Source organism: Ranitomeya variabilis, chromosome 2, assembly GCF_051348905.1.
Source record: "Ranitomeya variabilis isolate aRanVar5 chromosome 2, aRanVar5.hap1, whole genome shotgun sequence".
Taxonomy (NCBI): Eukaryota; Metazoa; Chordata; class Amphibia; order Anura; family Dendrobatidae; genus Ranitomeya; species Ranitomeya variabilis.
The window spans coordinates 910,824,832-910,840,606 of record NC_135233.1 but is presented as its reverse complement, the minus strand read 5'-3'; the positions used below and the strand labels follow the sequence as shown (position 1 = coordinate 910,840,606).

Genomic DNA, 15,775 nt, shown 5'->3' with positions numbered 1-15,775 from the left:
TTTTTAAGACTTCAATCTGATTTCTTGATAAAATAATGCTAATAATGATGACATTTCGATATCAGTTCATATAAGGTACTTACTCTGGCTGCTCACTTTGTCTGAACACTTCTTCAATGAAATGGTTGACTGGTTGGTTTAGTTCTGTACATGCCATGCTATACTGCTGGCTCAGACCTGTGGCCATGGCTGAAGAAAAGATCACTGGTACTCAGTCTGCAATCTATTAGTACAAAAGTAACGTTCTGCAGGTCAGTAAGAAAGCTGAAAGTCATAAGAAACAGTATTATTTCACTTTATTAACCATTTTGACTCTGCAAATATCTTTCTAGTTCTAGAAGTCAATGAAAAGGGAGTGACCGGCCCCAGAAAACCAGTCAGTATCTGGTGGGACCACCATTTGCCTCTCGCATCTCCTGCTCAGAGAGTTGATCAGGTTGTTGATTGTGGCCTGTTGAATGTTGGTCCACTAGTCTTCAATGGCTGAGTGAAGTTTGTGGATATTGGCAGGAACTCGAACACACTATTGTAAACGCCAATCCAGGACATCGCAAACATGCTCAATGGGTGACATGTCCAGCGAGTATGCTGGACATGTAAGAACTGAGATGTTTTCAGCTTCCAGGAATTGTGTTCAGATCCTTCCAACATGGGGCTGTGTATTATCATGCTGCAACATAAGGTGATTGTCATGGATGAAAGGCACAACAATGGGCCTCAGGATTTCATCATAGTATCTCTGTGCATTCACAATGACATCAATAAAATGCACCTGTGTTCATTGTCCATAACATACACCTGCCCACACCATAACCCCACCACCACCACCATGAGCCACTCGATCACCACGTTGACATCAACGCCCACATGACGCCATACACGCAGTCTGCCATCTGCCCTGTACAGTGAAAACTGGGATTCATCCGGGAAGAGAACACCAAGGTGCCAGATGCCATCAAAATGTCAACATTTGCCCACCCCGGTTACGACGGTGAAAAGTCAGGTGGAGACCCTGATTAGAACAACGAGCATACAGATGAGCCTCCCTGAGACAGTTTCTGACAGTTTGTGCAGAAATTCTTTGGTTATGCAAGATGATTGTTGCAGCAGCTGTGTACGTGGCTGGTCTCAGACAATCTTGGAGGTGAAGATGCTGGATGTTGAGGTCCTGGGCTTGTGTGGTTACATGTGGTCTGATGTTGTGAGACAGGTTGGATGTACTGCCAAATTCTTTGAAATGCCTTTGGACACGGCATATGGTAGAGAAATGAACATTGAATTCACGGGCTACAGCTCTGGAGGACTTTCCTACAGTCAGTATGCCAACTGCACTGTCATGTCGGAAGCTGTTCACACTAGGGCATCCGACAGACAGCAGTAATTCCACTTACGTCCACTACACGCTCAGTGGCGTCGGCTAGATTTTATCCAGCTTGCTCGGGGTTAATCTAGCTGGTAATCAGGTTGGAGGCTGGGTCACGCCCACGGCCTTTAAATAGTCACGCTGGACTTTGGGCGTCGCCGATTATAGCTTTTGCTTTATGCCTGGTGATTCCGGTCTGGAGTGGTGGTCTTGTTGTAGGAATATCGTATCTGGTGGTGTATAATCCTTTGTCATATTCCTCCTTCCTATTTGTATTTGTTTTGCCCTGTGCACATTATAGTGTATTCCTGTGTGTCTGCGGCGTGGTACGTTTTTCAGTTTTCCCTGTCTGTGCTTTCTGTGGGGATTGGTGTGTGGTCTCTTCACTGGGTAGCGGGTGTGTTGTGAAATTGGATTTTGGGCTCCCCCGGTGGCCACTGGTGGAATTGAGCTTGTGTGCATCATTCCCTCTGTTCACCTGTTCCCATCAGGATGTGGGAGTCGCTATTTAACCTTGCTCCTCTGTCACTTCCATGCCGGTCAACATTGTAATCAGAAGCCTTTCTGTGCATGTTCCTGCTACCAGACAACTTCCAGCTAAGTCGGACTTTTGTCCTTGTTTGTTTTTTGCATTTTGTTCCAGTTCACAGCTGCAGTTTCGTTTCTGTGTCTGGAAAGCTCTTGTGATCTGAAATTGCCACTCTGATGTTATGAGTTAATACTAGAGTCTTAAAGTAATTTCGGGATGGTGTATTGATAGGGTTTTCAGCTGACCATGAAAGTACCCTTTCTGTCTTCCTGCTATCTAGTAAGCGGACCTCGATTTTGCTAAACCTGTTTTCATACTACGTTTGTCATTTTCATCTTAAATCACCGCCAATATATGTGGGGGCCTCTGTCTGCCTTTCGGGGAAATTTCTCTAGAGGTGAGCCAGGACTATATTTTCCTCTGCCAGGATTAGTTAGTCCTCCGGCCGGCGCTGGGCGTCTAGGGATAAAACGCAGGCTACGCTACCCGGCTACTGTTAGTTGTGCGGCAGGTTTAGTTCATGGTCAGTTTAAGTTTCCATCCTTCCAAGAGCTAGTTCCTATGTATGCTGGGCTATGTTCTCTTGCCATTGAGAACCATAACAGTTTGACCGGCCCACAAAGGGTTAAATTAATTGGCAGAGAAAGGAGAGAAAAAAGAAGTCTGCTGAAAAATTTTTTTTTTTTTTTTTTTCCTTCAGTTCTGAGTGTGCTTTCAATTGAATCACTTGCAAGTCTGCCTATATTGCAGCCTTCCTCTCTCTCTCTCCTTCTAATCCTGGAATGGCTCTCTGTTCACCTGTTTAAAATGGATATTCAGAGTTTAGCTGCAGGTTTGAATAATCTCACCACGAAAGTTCAAAATTTACAAGATTTTGTTGTTCATGTTCCTATATCTGAACCTAGAATTCCTTTGCCTGAATTTTTCTCGGGGAATAGATCTTGCTTTCAAAATTTCAAAAATAATTGCAAGTTGTTTTTGTCCCTGAAATCTCGCTCTGCTGGAGATCCTGCTCAGCAGGTCAGGATTGTGATTTCCTTGCTCCGGGGCGACCCTCAAGATTGGGCTTTTGCATTGGCTCCAGGGGATCCTGCGTTGCTCAATGTGGATGCGTTTTTTCTGGCCTTGGGGTTGCTTTATGAGGAACCTCATTTAGAGCTTCAGGCGGAAAAAGCCTTGATGTCCCTATCTCAGGGGCAAGATGAAGTTGAAATATACTGCCAAAAATTCCGTAAATGGTCTGTGCTTACTCAGTGGAATGAGTGCGCCCTGGCGGCGAATTTCAGAGAGGGTCTCTCTGATGCCGTTAAGGATGTTATGGTGGGGTTTCCTGTGCCTGCGGGTCTGAATGAGTCCATGACAATGGCTATCCAGATCGATAGACGTCTGCGGGAGCGCAAACCTGTGCACCATTTGGCGGTGTCTACTGAGAAGACGCCAGAGAATATGCAATGTGATAGAATTCTGTCCAGAAGCGAACGGCAGAATTTTAGACGAAAAGATGGGTTGTGCTTTTATTGTGGTGATTCAACTCATGTTATATCAGCATGCTCTAAGCGTACTAAGAAGCTTGATAAGTCAGTTTCAATTGGCACTTTTCAGTCTAAGTTTATTCTATCTGTGACCCTGATTTGTTCTTTATCATCTATTACCGCGGATGCCTATGTCGACTCTGGCGCCGCTTTGAGTCTTATGGATTGGTCCTTTGCCAAACGCTGTGGGTATGATTTAGAGCCTCTTGAAACTCCTATACCTCTGAAGGGGATTGACTCCACCCCATTGGCTAGTAATAAACCACAATACTGGACACAAGTAACTATGCGAATTAATCCGGATCATCAGGAGATTATTCGCTTTCTTGTGCTGTATAATCTACATGATGTGTTGGTGCTTGGATTGCCATGGCTGCAATCTCATAACCCAGTCCTCGACTGGAACGCTATGTCTGTGTTAAGCTGGGGATGTAAGGGGATGCATGGGGACGTACCTTTGGTTTCCATTTCGTCATCTATTCCCTCTGAGATTCCTGAATTCTTGTCTGACTATCGTGACGTTTTTGAAGAACCTAAGCTTGGTTCATTACCTCCGCACCGGGAGTGCGATTGTGCCATAGATTTGATTCCGGGTAGTAAATACCCTAAGGGTCGTTTATTTAATCTGTCTGTGCCTGAACATGCTGCTATGCGAGAATATATAAAGGAGTCCTTGGAAAAGGGACATATTCGTCCTTCGTCATCTCCCTTAGGAGCCGGTTTTTTCTTTGTGTCTAAGAAAGATGGCTCTTTGAGGCCGTGTATTGATTATCGGCTTTTGAATAAAATCACGGTTAAATATCAATATCCGTTGCCACTGCTGACTGATTTGTTTGCTCGCATAAAGGGGGCCAAGTGGTTCTCTAAGATAGATCTCCGTGGGGCGTATAATTTGGTGCGAATTAAGCAGGGGGATGAGTGGAAAACCGCATTTAATACGCCCGAGGGCCACTTTGAGTATTTGGTGATGCCTTTTGGCCTTTCAAATGCCCCTTCAGTCTTTCAGTCCTTTATGCATGACATTTTCCGTGATTATTTGGATAAATTTATGATCGTGTATCTGGATGATATTCTGATTTTTTCGGATGACTGGGACTCTCATGTCCAGCAGGTCAGGAGGGTTTTTCAGGTTTTGCGGTCTAATTCCTTGTGTGTGAAGGGTTCTAAGTGCGTTTTTGGGGTTCAAAAGATTTCCTTCTTGGGATACATTTTTTCCCCCTCTTCCATCGAGATGGATCCTGTCAAGGTTCGGGCTATTTGTGATTGGACGCAACCCTCTTCTCTTAAGAGTCTTCAGAAATTTTTGGGCTTTGCTAACTTTTATCGTCGATTTATTGCTGGTTTTTCTGATGTTGTTAAACCATTGACTGATTTGACTAAGAAGGGTGCTGATGTTGCTGATTGGTCCCCTGCTGCTGTGGAGGCCTTTCGGGAGCTTAAGCGCCGCTTTTCTTCCGCCCCTGTGTTGCGTCAGCTTGATGTTGCTCTTCCTTTTCAGGTTGAGGTCGAGGCTTCTGAAATCGGAGCTGGGGCGGTTTTGTCGCAAAGAAGTTCCGACTGCTCCGTGATGAAACCTTGTGCTTTTTTTTCTCGTAAATTTTCGCCCGCCGAGCGGAATTATGATATTGGGAATCGGGAGCTTTTGGCCATGAAGTGGGCTTTTGAGGAGTGGCGTCATTGGCTTGAGGGGGCTAGACATCAGGTGGTGGTATTGACCGACCACAAAAATTTAATTTATCTTGAGTCCGCCAGACGCCTGAATCCTAGACAGGCGCGCTGGTCGTTGTTTTTCTCTCGGTTTAATTTTGTGGTGTCATACCTACCGGGTTCTAAGAATGTTAAGGCGGATGCCCTTTCTAGGAGTTTTGAGCCTGACTCCCCTGGTAATTCTGAACCTACAGGTATCCTTAAGGATGGAGTGATATTGTCTGCCGTTTCTCCAGACCTGCGGCGGGCCTTGCAGGATTTTCAGGCGGATAGACCTGATCGTTGCCCACCTGGTAGACTGTTTGTTCCTGATGATTGGACCAGTAAAGTCATTTCTGAGGTTCATTCTTCTGCGTTGGCAGGTCATCCTGGAATCTTTGGTACCAGGGATTTGGTGGCAAGGTCCTTCTGGTGGCCTTCCCTGTCACGAGATGTACGAGGCTTTGTGCAGTCTTGTGACGTTTGTGCTCGGGCCAAGCCTTGTTGTTCTCGGGCTAGTGGATTGTTGTTGCCCTTGCCTATCCCGAAGAGGCCTTGGACGCACATCTCGATGGATTTTATTTCGGATCTTCCTGTTTCTCAGAAGATGTCTGTCATCTGGGTGGTGTGTGACCGTTTCTCTAAGATGGTCCATTTGGTTCCCCTGCCTAAGTTGCCTTCTTCTTCCGAGTTGGTTCCTCTGTTTTTTCAAAATGTGGTTCGTTTGCATGGTATTCCGGAGAATATCGTTTCTGACAGAGGAACCCAATTCGTGTCTAGATTTTGGCGGGCATTCTGTGCTAGGATGGGCATAGATTTGTCTTTCTCGTCTGCTTTCCATCCTCAGACTAATGGCCAGACCGAGCGGACGATTCAGACTTTGGAGACATATTTGAGGTGTTTTGTGTCTGCAGATCAGGATGATTGGGTTGCTTTTTTGCCTTTAGCGGAGTTTGCCCTCAATAATCGGGCCAGCTCTGCCACCTTGGTGTCTCCTTTTTTCTGTAATTCGGGGTTTCATCCTCGATTTTCCTCCGGTCAGGTGGAATCTTCGGATTGTCCTGGAGTGGATGCTGTGGTGGAGAGGTTGCATCAGATTTGGGGGCAGGTGGTGGACAATTTGAAGTTGTCCCAGGAGAAGACTCAGCTTTTTGCCAACCGCCGGCGTCGGGTTGGTCCTCGGCTTTGTGTCGGGGACTTGGTGTGGTTGTCTTCTCGTTTTGTCCCTATGAGGGTTTCTTCTCCTAAGTTTAAGCCTCGGTTCATCGGCCCGTACAAGATATTGGAGATTCTTAACCCTGTGTCCTTCCGTTTGGACCTCCCTGCATCTTTTTCTATTCATAATGTTTTTCATCGGTCATTGTTGCGCAGGTATGAGGTACCGGTTGTGCCTTCCGTTGAGCCTCCTGCTCCGGTGTTGGTTGAGGGCGAGTTGGAGTACGTTGTGGAAAAAATCTTGGACTCCCGTGTTTCCAGACGGAAACTCCAGTATCTGGTCAAATGGAAGGGATACGGTCAGGAGGATAATTCTTGGGTGACTGCCTCTGATGTTCATGCCTCCGATCTGGTCATAGGGCTCATCCTGATCGCCCTGGTGGTTCTGGTGAGGGTTCGGTGCCCCCTCCTTGAGGGGGGGGGTACTGTTGTGAAATTGGATTTTGGGCTCCCCCGGTGGCCACTGGTGGAATTGAGCTTGTGTGCATCATTCCCTCTGTTCACCTGTTCCCATCAGGATGTGGGAGTCGCTATTTAACCTTGCTCCTCTGTCACTTCCATGCCGGTCAACATTGTAATCAGAAGCCTTTCTGTGCATGTTCCTGCTACCAGACAACTTCCAGCTAAGTCGGACTTTTGTCCTTGTTTGTTTTTTGCATTTTGTTCCAGTTCACAGCTGCAGTTTCGTTTCTGTGTCTGGAAAGCTCTTGTGATCTGAAATTGCCACTCTGATGTTATGAGTTAATACTAGAGTCTTAAAGTAATTTCGGGATGGTGTATTGATAGGGTTTTCAGCTGACCATGAAAGTACCCTTTCTGTCTTCCTGCTATCTAGTAAGCGGACCTCGATTTTGCTAAACCTGTTTTCATACTACGTTTGTCATTTTCATCTTAAATCACCGCCAATATATGTGGGGGCCTCTGTCTGCCTTTCGGGGAAATTTCTCTAGAGGTGAGCCAGGACTATATTTTCCTCTGCCAGGATTAGTTAGTCCTCCGGCCGGCGCTGGGCGTCTAGGGATAAAACGCAGGCTACGCTACCCGGCTACTGTTAGTTGTGCGGCAGGTTTAGTTCATGGTCAGTTTAAGTTTCCATCCTTCCAAGAGCTAGTTCCTATGTATGCTGGGCTATGTTCTCTTGCCATTGAGAACCATAACACGGGTGGTGGTTTCAGCTTAGGGCTGAAACAGGAGTCATAGTCAGGCCTGGCGGCCCAGACATGCACACCTTTAGTGTAACTTCTGGGAAAGGGACAGACAGGGTTTCCCTAGCCTGAGGGATATCGCAGGGGCCCGGGTAACCAACCTTAGTCTACCCAGTTCCCCCGTGACATGCACTTTCCCTTAAAACTTGCGACATCTGTGGCATTGTGCTGTGCTATAAAACTGCACAGTAAGGGTACCGTCACACAGTGCAATTTTGATCGCTACGACGGTACGATTCGTGACGTTCTAGCGATATCGTTACGATATCGCAGTGTCTGACACGCAGCAGCGATCAGGGATCCTGCTGAGAATCGTACGTCGTAGCAGATCGTATGGAACTTTCTTTCGTCGCTTGATCACCCACTGACATCGCTGGATCGTTGTGTGTGACAGCGATCCAGCGATGCGTTCGCTGGTAACCAGGGTAAACATCGGGTAACTAAGCGCAGGGCCGCGCTTAGTAACCCGATGTTTACCGTGGTTACCAGCGTAAAAGTAAAAAAAAACAAACCGTACATGCTCACCATCTGATGTCCGTCATGTCCCTTGCCGTCCGCTTCCCGCTCTGACTGTCTGCCGGCCGGAAAGTGAGAGCAGATCACAGCGGTGACGTCACCGCTGCACTCTGCTCTCACTGTACGGCCGGATCTGTCAGAGCAGGAAGCGGACGGCAAGGAACCGGACGGACATCAGATGGTGAGCATGTACGGTTTGTTTTTTTTTACTTTTACGCTGGTAACCACGGTAAACATCGGGTTACTAGGCGCGGCCCTGCGCTTAGTAACCCGATGTTTACCCTGGTTACCCGGGGACTTCGGCATCGCTCCAGCGCCGTGATTGCAACGTGTGACCGCAGTCTACGACGCTGGAGCGATAATCATACGATCGCTGCGACGTCACGGATCGTGCCGTCGTAGCGATCAAAATTGCACTGTGTGACGGTACCCTTAGAGTGGTCTTTTACTGTGGCCAGACTAGGTCACGTCTGTGCAATAGTCATGCTGTGTCATCAGCATCTGGATATGCCACACCTCTGAGGTGGGGGATGATCTTAGCAAAGGAGAAGTGCTCACTAACACAGATTTAGACAAATTTGTGAACAATATTTGGAAAAAAGGCCCTTTGTGTACATAGAAAGAGTCTTAGACCTTTGAGTTCAGCTCATAAAAATGGGAGCAAAAACAAGAGTTGCGTTTATATTATAAAACCGATGTGTTTGTTTTTCGTCTGTTTTTAACGGATGCCCATATACCTGAATGTCCGAGTCTGATCAGCAATAATGGATCGTAAGTAGGGATGATCGAATAGCTTCGAATAAGAGCTCATCTGAATAGCTATAGCACTTCTCGAATAGCTGCATCAGATACCCAGATACCTGGAGCGCTCCCGATAATCAGCTGATCAGTGCCGCTGCTGCATGTGTCGCGTCTGTGTGAGAATCACATGCATGGAGAGCCCAATAAACAGGTTGTCCATACATGTGACTGTCACACAGCTGAGAAGGAACAGATGAATGACCTCAGGGAGACCAAAACATCCCAGTCATTCATCTGTTCCTTCATAGCCTTTCACAGGCACTGCTCCTAATAGCCAATTTCCTACTCCACACTGATGAGGGGCAAAAACTCCGAAACAGCTGTTTGTGGATGCATGCTTGGCATAGGTGGTCTTCCTTTATTGGATATTCTCCTTTATTGGATGCTGCCCTTCCCGTGGTTGTTCCTTCCCGGAGAAAGGCCTGGCTATTCATTGCTTGCGTTGAGAAACACGTGATGGTGTCTCCGCAGCTTACTTCACATGCGTTTGCATATTTCCCATAAGGGATGAGGGCAGTGTTCTGGATCACTGCGTTGAGAAACACGTGATGGTGTCTCCGCAGTGTTGGATGTTTTGGTCTCCCCGAGGTCATTCATCTGTTCCTTCATAGCCTTTCACCAGGCACTGCTCCTAATAGCCAGTTTCCTACTCCACACTGATGAGGGGCAAAAACCCCGAAACAGCTGTCTGTGGGTAGGAGTGCCTCTCGGCCTTCTGGCTGCGATCTTGTGTCGCGGTCAGAGGGTGCGAGTGTTTCCTAGCAGCGTGCTGCTAATTTATTGCTGCGGTATTCGTACCGGCAGAGAAGTTTGAAGATGTTCATTAAGAATACAATTCGTGTGGTCGTGGAAGATGGTGCCAAAAACAACGTGGTGTACGTGGTTCGTGACCTGCTGGAGGGAAAGGCTGGAGCTCATCGGACTGATATTTTCAGCGTGAACGAATTTCATAACCAAGGTACTTATGATGTTACCTTTGTGAGTGAGCCTTGCTGTTTAACAGTCTTTGAGTGGCTCAGAAGTCATGATGGTGACCCATGCCTGGAGGGAGTGCGGGTGGAGCCTCTGTTTGGGCTCATGGAAAAAGTTGTGACGGTTACTGTTTATAATCCTTATACTGAAGTAAGTCTGTTGGAGCAGTTCCTGGCTCGGTACTGCGAATATGTTAAGGGTGGAGACAAACAGAGAAATTGCTTGGGCATTTTTAACTGTAAACTTGTGTTTCGTGTGAAACTGAAGAGAGACCCAAGTTGTTTGGGAGGTTTCACCCACCCCCCGGCGAATTTCTCAGTGGCGGGTCATAGGGGCTTTCTGACATATGCAGGGCAGCCTCTATACTGCAGGAAGTGTTTCCAGTTTGGGCACTTGCAGAATATGTGCGATAAAAGTTTGGTTTGCCGTAACTGCAAAAGAGACGGCCATGTGGCGGCTGAGTGTCCGATGCCACGTGAATGTGACCGTTGTGGTAATACAGGGCACCTGTATAAGGATTGTCCATATGGTGTGCCGAGGAGGCCAACTAGAGAGGAGGAGAGGCGGGAAGAGGAAGAAAAGAAACGTAAGGAGGAGCGGAGGCAGGAGGAGGAAAAAAAGAGAGAGGAGGAGGTTAAGAAGCGAGAGGAGGAGAGGAAGCGGGAGGATGGCGAGGCGTCTGTGCAGCAAAGCTCTGAGGTAATTCCGCCCTCTATGATTGAGAGAAGGCGGGATAAACGGCAGGAGGACAAGGAGGCTGAGAGGAAGAGGGAGAAGCAGGAGGACAAGGAATTCTGGAGAGCTGCAAAGCAGGAAGAGCGTGCTATGATTAATAAAAATAAAAAAAAAAAGGAGTCCCCAGTTACCAAAGCAGTCGAGTTGGGTGATTTGATGGATTTTGATACTTCTGGGGCGGAGGAGATGGCTGAGTCTGTGATTCATGGGTCTGACCCAGGAAACATTGGTGCTTTTTCCTCAGAGGAGGAGCCTGGAGGTCGAAAGTGTCCCAGGGAGGGTGGTGGGGAAATTAGTGACTTTGAGGATGGTGAAGGAGTGCCCCGGAGGAAGGCTGGGCAGAAGAAGACGCGTCTGGAGGAGTGTATGGAGGTTAGCGGCTCTGAAAGCTGCACGGCGCAGATGGTGGAGGAGGACAGTAGCGGTGCTGGTTAGCTATGTGCTATTATTTCAGTAGCTAAGTGTTTTTGTATATAGTAGCATTTGCCTTTAAAAAATGTTTTTTTTTTTTTTTTTTGTGTGTGTTTTTTATGTAAGTTGCGTAATGTTATGTTTGTAGGTTGATTTTCTTAGTATTTTTGTTTCTGTGTATGTTATGGGTTTTGTTATTATATCACAAAATGTGAGGGTTTTTAAAAACAGGTTGCGGCGGGCGGCCATCTTGGATTTTTTTGCAACTCAAAATGCAGGAATTTTTTGTTTGCAGGAGTGTGGTATTGTGGATGGTGTGAAGGGGAGTGAATGGCCTCATGGTGCGTCTGTGTGGTCAGGGAGTGCCTGTAATAAAAATGATGGTGTGGGTTTTTTGGTGAAGGGAAATGATGTGAGTTTGTGTGACTATATGGTGATTGAGGTTGGAAGGTGTGTGTTGGCAAATTTTGAGTTTAGAAATGTTCGTTTTTGCGTTATTAATGTATATGCGCCTGTGGATAAACAGGAGCGTAGAGTTTTATTTGAAAAAAATAAGTTTTTTATTCCAGGAAGAGTGCCTGTTGTGATAGTGGGTGATATGAACTGTGATGTGGGAAGTGTGAATGTCGATGCATCAGGGAAAGTGTTAATGGATATGGTGAGTGATTTTGGTTTAAAAGATATGCAGCGGGCATGCAAGATAACTCCGTTGTTAAATACGTTTTTTTCTGACAGTGGGAGGGTGGAGTCTAGATTGGACTATTGTTTTGTTTCAAAAAATCTGATTCCTGTTAGTTATGCACAGGAGAGGGTGTTTTTTTCGGATCATGTGTGTATGAAGTGTGAATTGGATTTGCATGTTAATGAGGTGGCTGGGAAAGGTGTGTGGAAGTTGAATGTGAGTTTGCTGGAAGGAGGGGGGGTGAGAGAGGAGTATGAAAGACATTATGCAGAGTGGTGTGGGTGCAGGAGTGATTTCAGAAATGTGTGTGAATGGTGGGATTGGGTTAAATGGAGAACCAAGAGTTTTTTTAAAAAACTCGGGTACAAGTGTGCGGCTGCAAAGAGAGAAAGGTTTGTTTTTTAAATGCAAGATTGAGTTTGTTGTATAAGTTGAGGGCGGGAGGGATGGATGTGAGTGAAGATTTAGTGAAAGTGAAAAAAGAAGTGAATGATTTTTTGTTAGAAAGAGGGAGGAGTATTGTGTATAGGGCCAAATTAGAGAATTTGGAGAAGAATGAGAAGTGTTCGCGGTTTTTCTTTAAGAAAGTTTTTGGGAAGAGACAGAGTATGAGTGTTTTGAATGGGATGGATGGAAATGAAGTTAGTGGCGCGGACTTGTGTGAGGAAGTGGCAAAGTTTTATGATGATTTGTATGCTGTGAAATGGAGGGATGAAGGTTTGGAGGGTGAGGTGTTGAGTGTTTTGGAAAATAGTTTGAATAGGATAGAAAGGGAAAGTTTGATGGGTGAGGTGACGGGTGAAGAAGTATGGAAGGTGGTGTGCAGTATGGCGCTGAATAAAACACCGGGGGAGGATGGTCTACCGGTGGAATTTTATCGTGTGATGTGGGATGTGATTGGGAAGGATTTTGTGGATGTATGTAAGTATATGTGGGCGAATGCAGAGGTGGCAAATGGTATGCGTGCAGGGGTGGTTGTGTTATTGCCAAAAAAAGGTGATTTGAAAAATCTAAAAAATTGGAGGCCGATCACATTGCTGAATTGTGATTATAAGATTTATGCGAAACTTTTGGCTAACAGGATGCGTGGTGTGGTTGGGAGTGTGGTGGGTGAGGAGCAATGTTGTGCGGTGCCTGGAAGACGAATACATGGAAGTTTGTGTATGTTGAGAGATTGTTTGTGGGACTGCATGAATCGTAAGAAGGGGGTGTATGTGTTGAGTTTGGATTTTGAGAAGGCGTATGATAGATTGGCGCATGGTTTTTTGTTTAGTGTGTTGGTGAAGATGGGGTTTCCTTCTGAGTTTGTTGAGAGAGTGAGAAGTTTGTATAAGAATATTTACAGTTGTGTGTTGTTGAATGGAAATGTGGGGAGGAGAGTAAATGTATTTTCGGGTGTTCGGCAGGGGTGTCCTTTGTCCCCTATTGTTTTTATTTGCGCAATTGAGCCTTTGTTATGTTTGTTAAGAAAAGATAAGGTGATTCGGGGTGTGCAAGTACCCGGGGGTGGGGGGAGAGAATGGAAGATGAGTGGCTATATGGATGATGTGTGTGTGCTGTGTGATTCAGAGTGTTCGGTACGGCGTGTGAAGTTGTTGGTTTCTATTTTTTGTGGAGCATCTGCTTTTAAAGTGAATTGGGAGAAGAGTGAGTGTAAGAATTTTGGGGGAAGGAGTCTGAGCGATGATGTTGGAGTGAATGTGGTGAGTGGATCGATAAAGGTTTTGGGTGTGAAATTTTCAGAGAAATTGGATGGAGAGGAAAGCTGGGTGGATGTGAGAGAGAGAGTGGAGCGTAAGTTAAATTTTTGGAGTTTGAGGGATCTTACGTTTTTTGGTAAAATTTTAGTTATTAAGAGTGTTGTGTTACCTATTTTTTTGTATGTTGCGATGGTGTTTCCACCAAGCTGCATGTGTATTAGAAGATTAAATAGGGTTTTGTTTGTCTTTTTTTGGGGTTCATGTATGGAGCGTGCGAGGAGAGAGATTGTTATGAAGAGTTTGGATAAGGGGGGACTGGGTTTCCCAAATTTGAATGTTTTTTTCGGCGTGAATATTATGGTGTTTGTACTAGGTGTGATTAGGATGGATGGGAAGTATGCATGTATGTGCAGGTTTTTGTTTGGAAATTTCTTGTTTCGTTTGAAATGGCGTGAAAGAGATCTTAGGAGCCCAGTGGCTTTTGAGGTTCCTGTGTGGTATGTGTGGGTTTACAAATTTCTAGTGAAGTATGAACTTTGTGATGTGGATGTGAGATTGTTAGAAAAGAAGAAAGCTGTATATAAGATGATTGAGTGTAGAGAGATGGAATGTGACATTATTGTAGGACGAGCCCATAGGCTGTTCTTGCCAGATTTTAAAATGGTAAGAGGGGATGATGTGCAGAAAGTATGGAAGAAGGTACGTGTGAATGGTATGACAAATAGGCAGAGTGAGATTGTATGGCAGTCATTGCATGGGGTGTTGCCAGTGAGGGAGTTTCTGAAAAATCGGGGTTTAGTGAGGAGTGAGAGGTGTCCGAGGAGTGGATGTGGTGGGAGTGAGAGTGTGGTGCATTTGTTTTGGAATTGTCAGTATGCTAGAAGTGTGATTGCAGGTCTGGGTCGTTTGTGTAAGGAGTTGTGTGAGGTGAATCTGTTGTCTTTTGAGCTCTTTATGTTTGGATTGGGTATGTGTGGGGAGAAGGAGAGAGTATTGTGGTTGATGATGACATGTATAAAAGAGGTTTTGTGGGATGTGAGGAATGTGTATGTGTTTAAAAGGAAGGATATTGAGGTTAAAAACTGTATAAAAATTATTTTGGGAAAATTGTATTTTTGCTTTGTGTGTGATCAGAGGAGGAGAGGGGAGGTGGATGCAGAGGGAATTTGGAAGACTAAAAAGTGGAAACATTTTGTTAATGTATCTTGAAGTGGTTTTTGGTTGTTAATTAAAACATTTTTTGTGTGTTTTCCAATGATGATGGGAATGGCGGTGGCACTAAGTGTGTGGCACGCTGTTTTGGGAGATGAGTTCCTTATAGTTTTGGTTACCTGACTGTGGAACTTCCCATCTGAGGGAAAAGAAAAAAAAAAAAAAAAAAAAAGCTGTTTGTGGATGGATACCATGCTTGGCATAGGTGGTCTTCCTTTATTGGATATTCTCCTTTATTGGATGCTGCCCTTCCCGTGGTTGTTCCTTCCCGGAGAAAGGCCTGGCTATTCATTGCTTGCATTGAGAAACACGTGATGGTGTCTCCGCAGCTTACTTTACATGCGTTTGCATATTTCCCATAAGGGATGAGGGCAGTGTTCTGGATCACTGTGTTGAGAAACACGTGATGGTGTCTCCGCAGTGTTGGATGTTTTGGTCTCCCCGAGGTCATTCATCTGTTCCTTCATAGCCTTTCACCAGGCACTGCTCCTAATAGCCAGTTTCCTACCCAACACTGATGAGGGGCAAAAACCCCGAAACAGCTGTTTGTGGATGGATACCATGCTTGGCATAGGTGGTCTTCCTTTATTGGATATTCTCCTTTATTGGATGCTGCCCTTCCCGTGGTTGTTCCTTCCCGGAGAAAGGCCTGGCTATTCATTGCTTGCGTTGAGAAACACGTGATGGTGTCTCCGCAGCTTACTTTACATGCGTTTGCATATTTCCCATAAGGGATGGGGGCAGTGTTCTGGGTCACTGTGTTGAGAAACACGTGATGGTGTCTCCGCAGTGTTGGATGTTTTGGTCTCCCCGAGGTCATTCATCTGTTCCTTCATAGCCTTTCACCAGGCACTGCTCCTAATAGCCAGTTTCCTACCCCACACTGATAAGGGGCAAAAACCCCGAAACAGCTGTTTGTGGATGGATACCATGCTTGGCATATGTGGTCTTCCTTTATTGGATATTCTCCTTTATTGGATGCTGCCCTTCCCGTGGTTGTTCCTTCCCGGAGAAAGGCCTGGCTATTCATTGCTTGCGTTGAGAAACACGTGATGGTGTCTCCGCAGCTTACTTTACATGCGTTTGCATATTTCCCATAAGGGATGAGGGCAGTGTTCTGGATCACTGCGTTGAGAAACACGTGATGGTGTCTCCGCAGTGTTGGATGTTTTGGTCTCCCCGAGGTCATTCATCTGTTCCTTCATAGCCTTTCACC

The 15,775-nt window shown here is 45.9% G+C and overlaps 1 protein-coding gene across 2 annotated transcripts in view; it reads right to left on the bottom strand.

The window, feature by feature from the left end:
- Positions 1-15,775, bottom strand: part of LRRC34 (leucine rich repeat containing 34) — a 69,278-nt gene that overhangs the window by 42,691 nt on the left and 10,812 nt on the right. For both annotated transcript variants that reach the window (XM_077290585.1, XM_077290586.1), the window contains one exon: positions 84-223. In XM_077290585.1, the coding sequence (XP_077146700.1) occupies positions 84-187 (104 nt within the window). In that variant the 5' untranslated portion in view covers positions 188-223. The remainder of the gene's footprint in view (positions 1-83; positions 224-15,775) is intronic.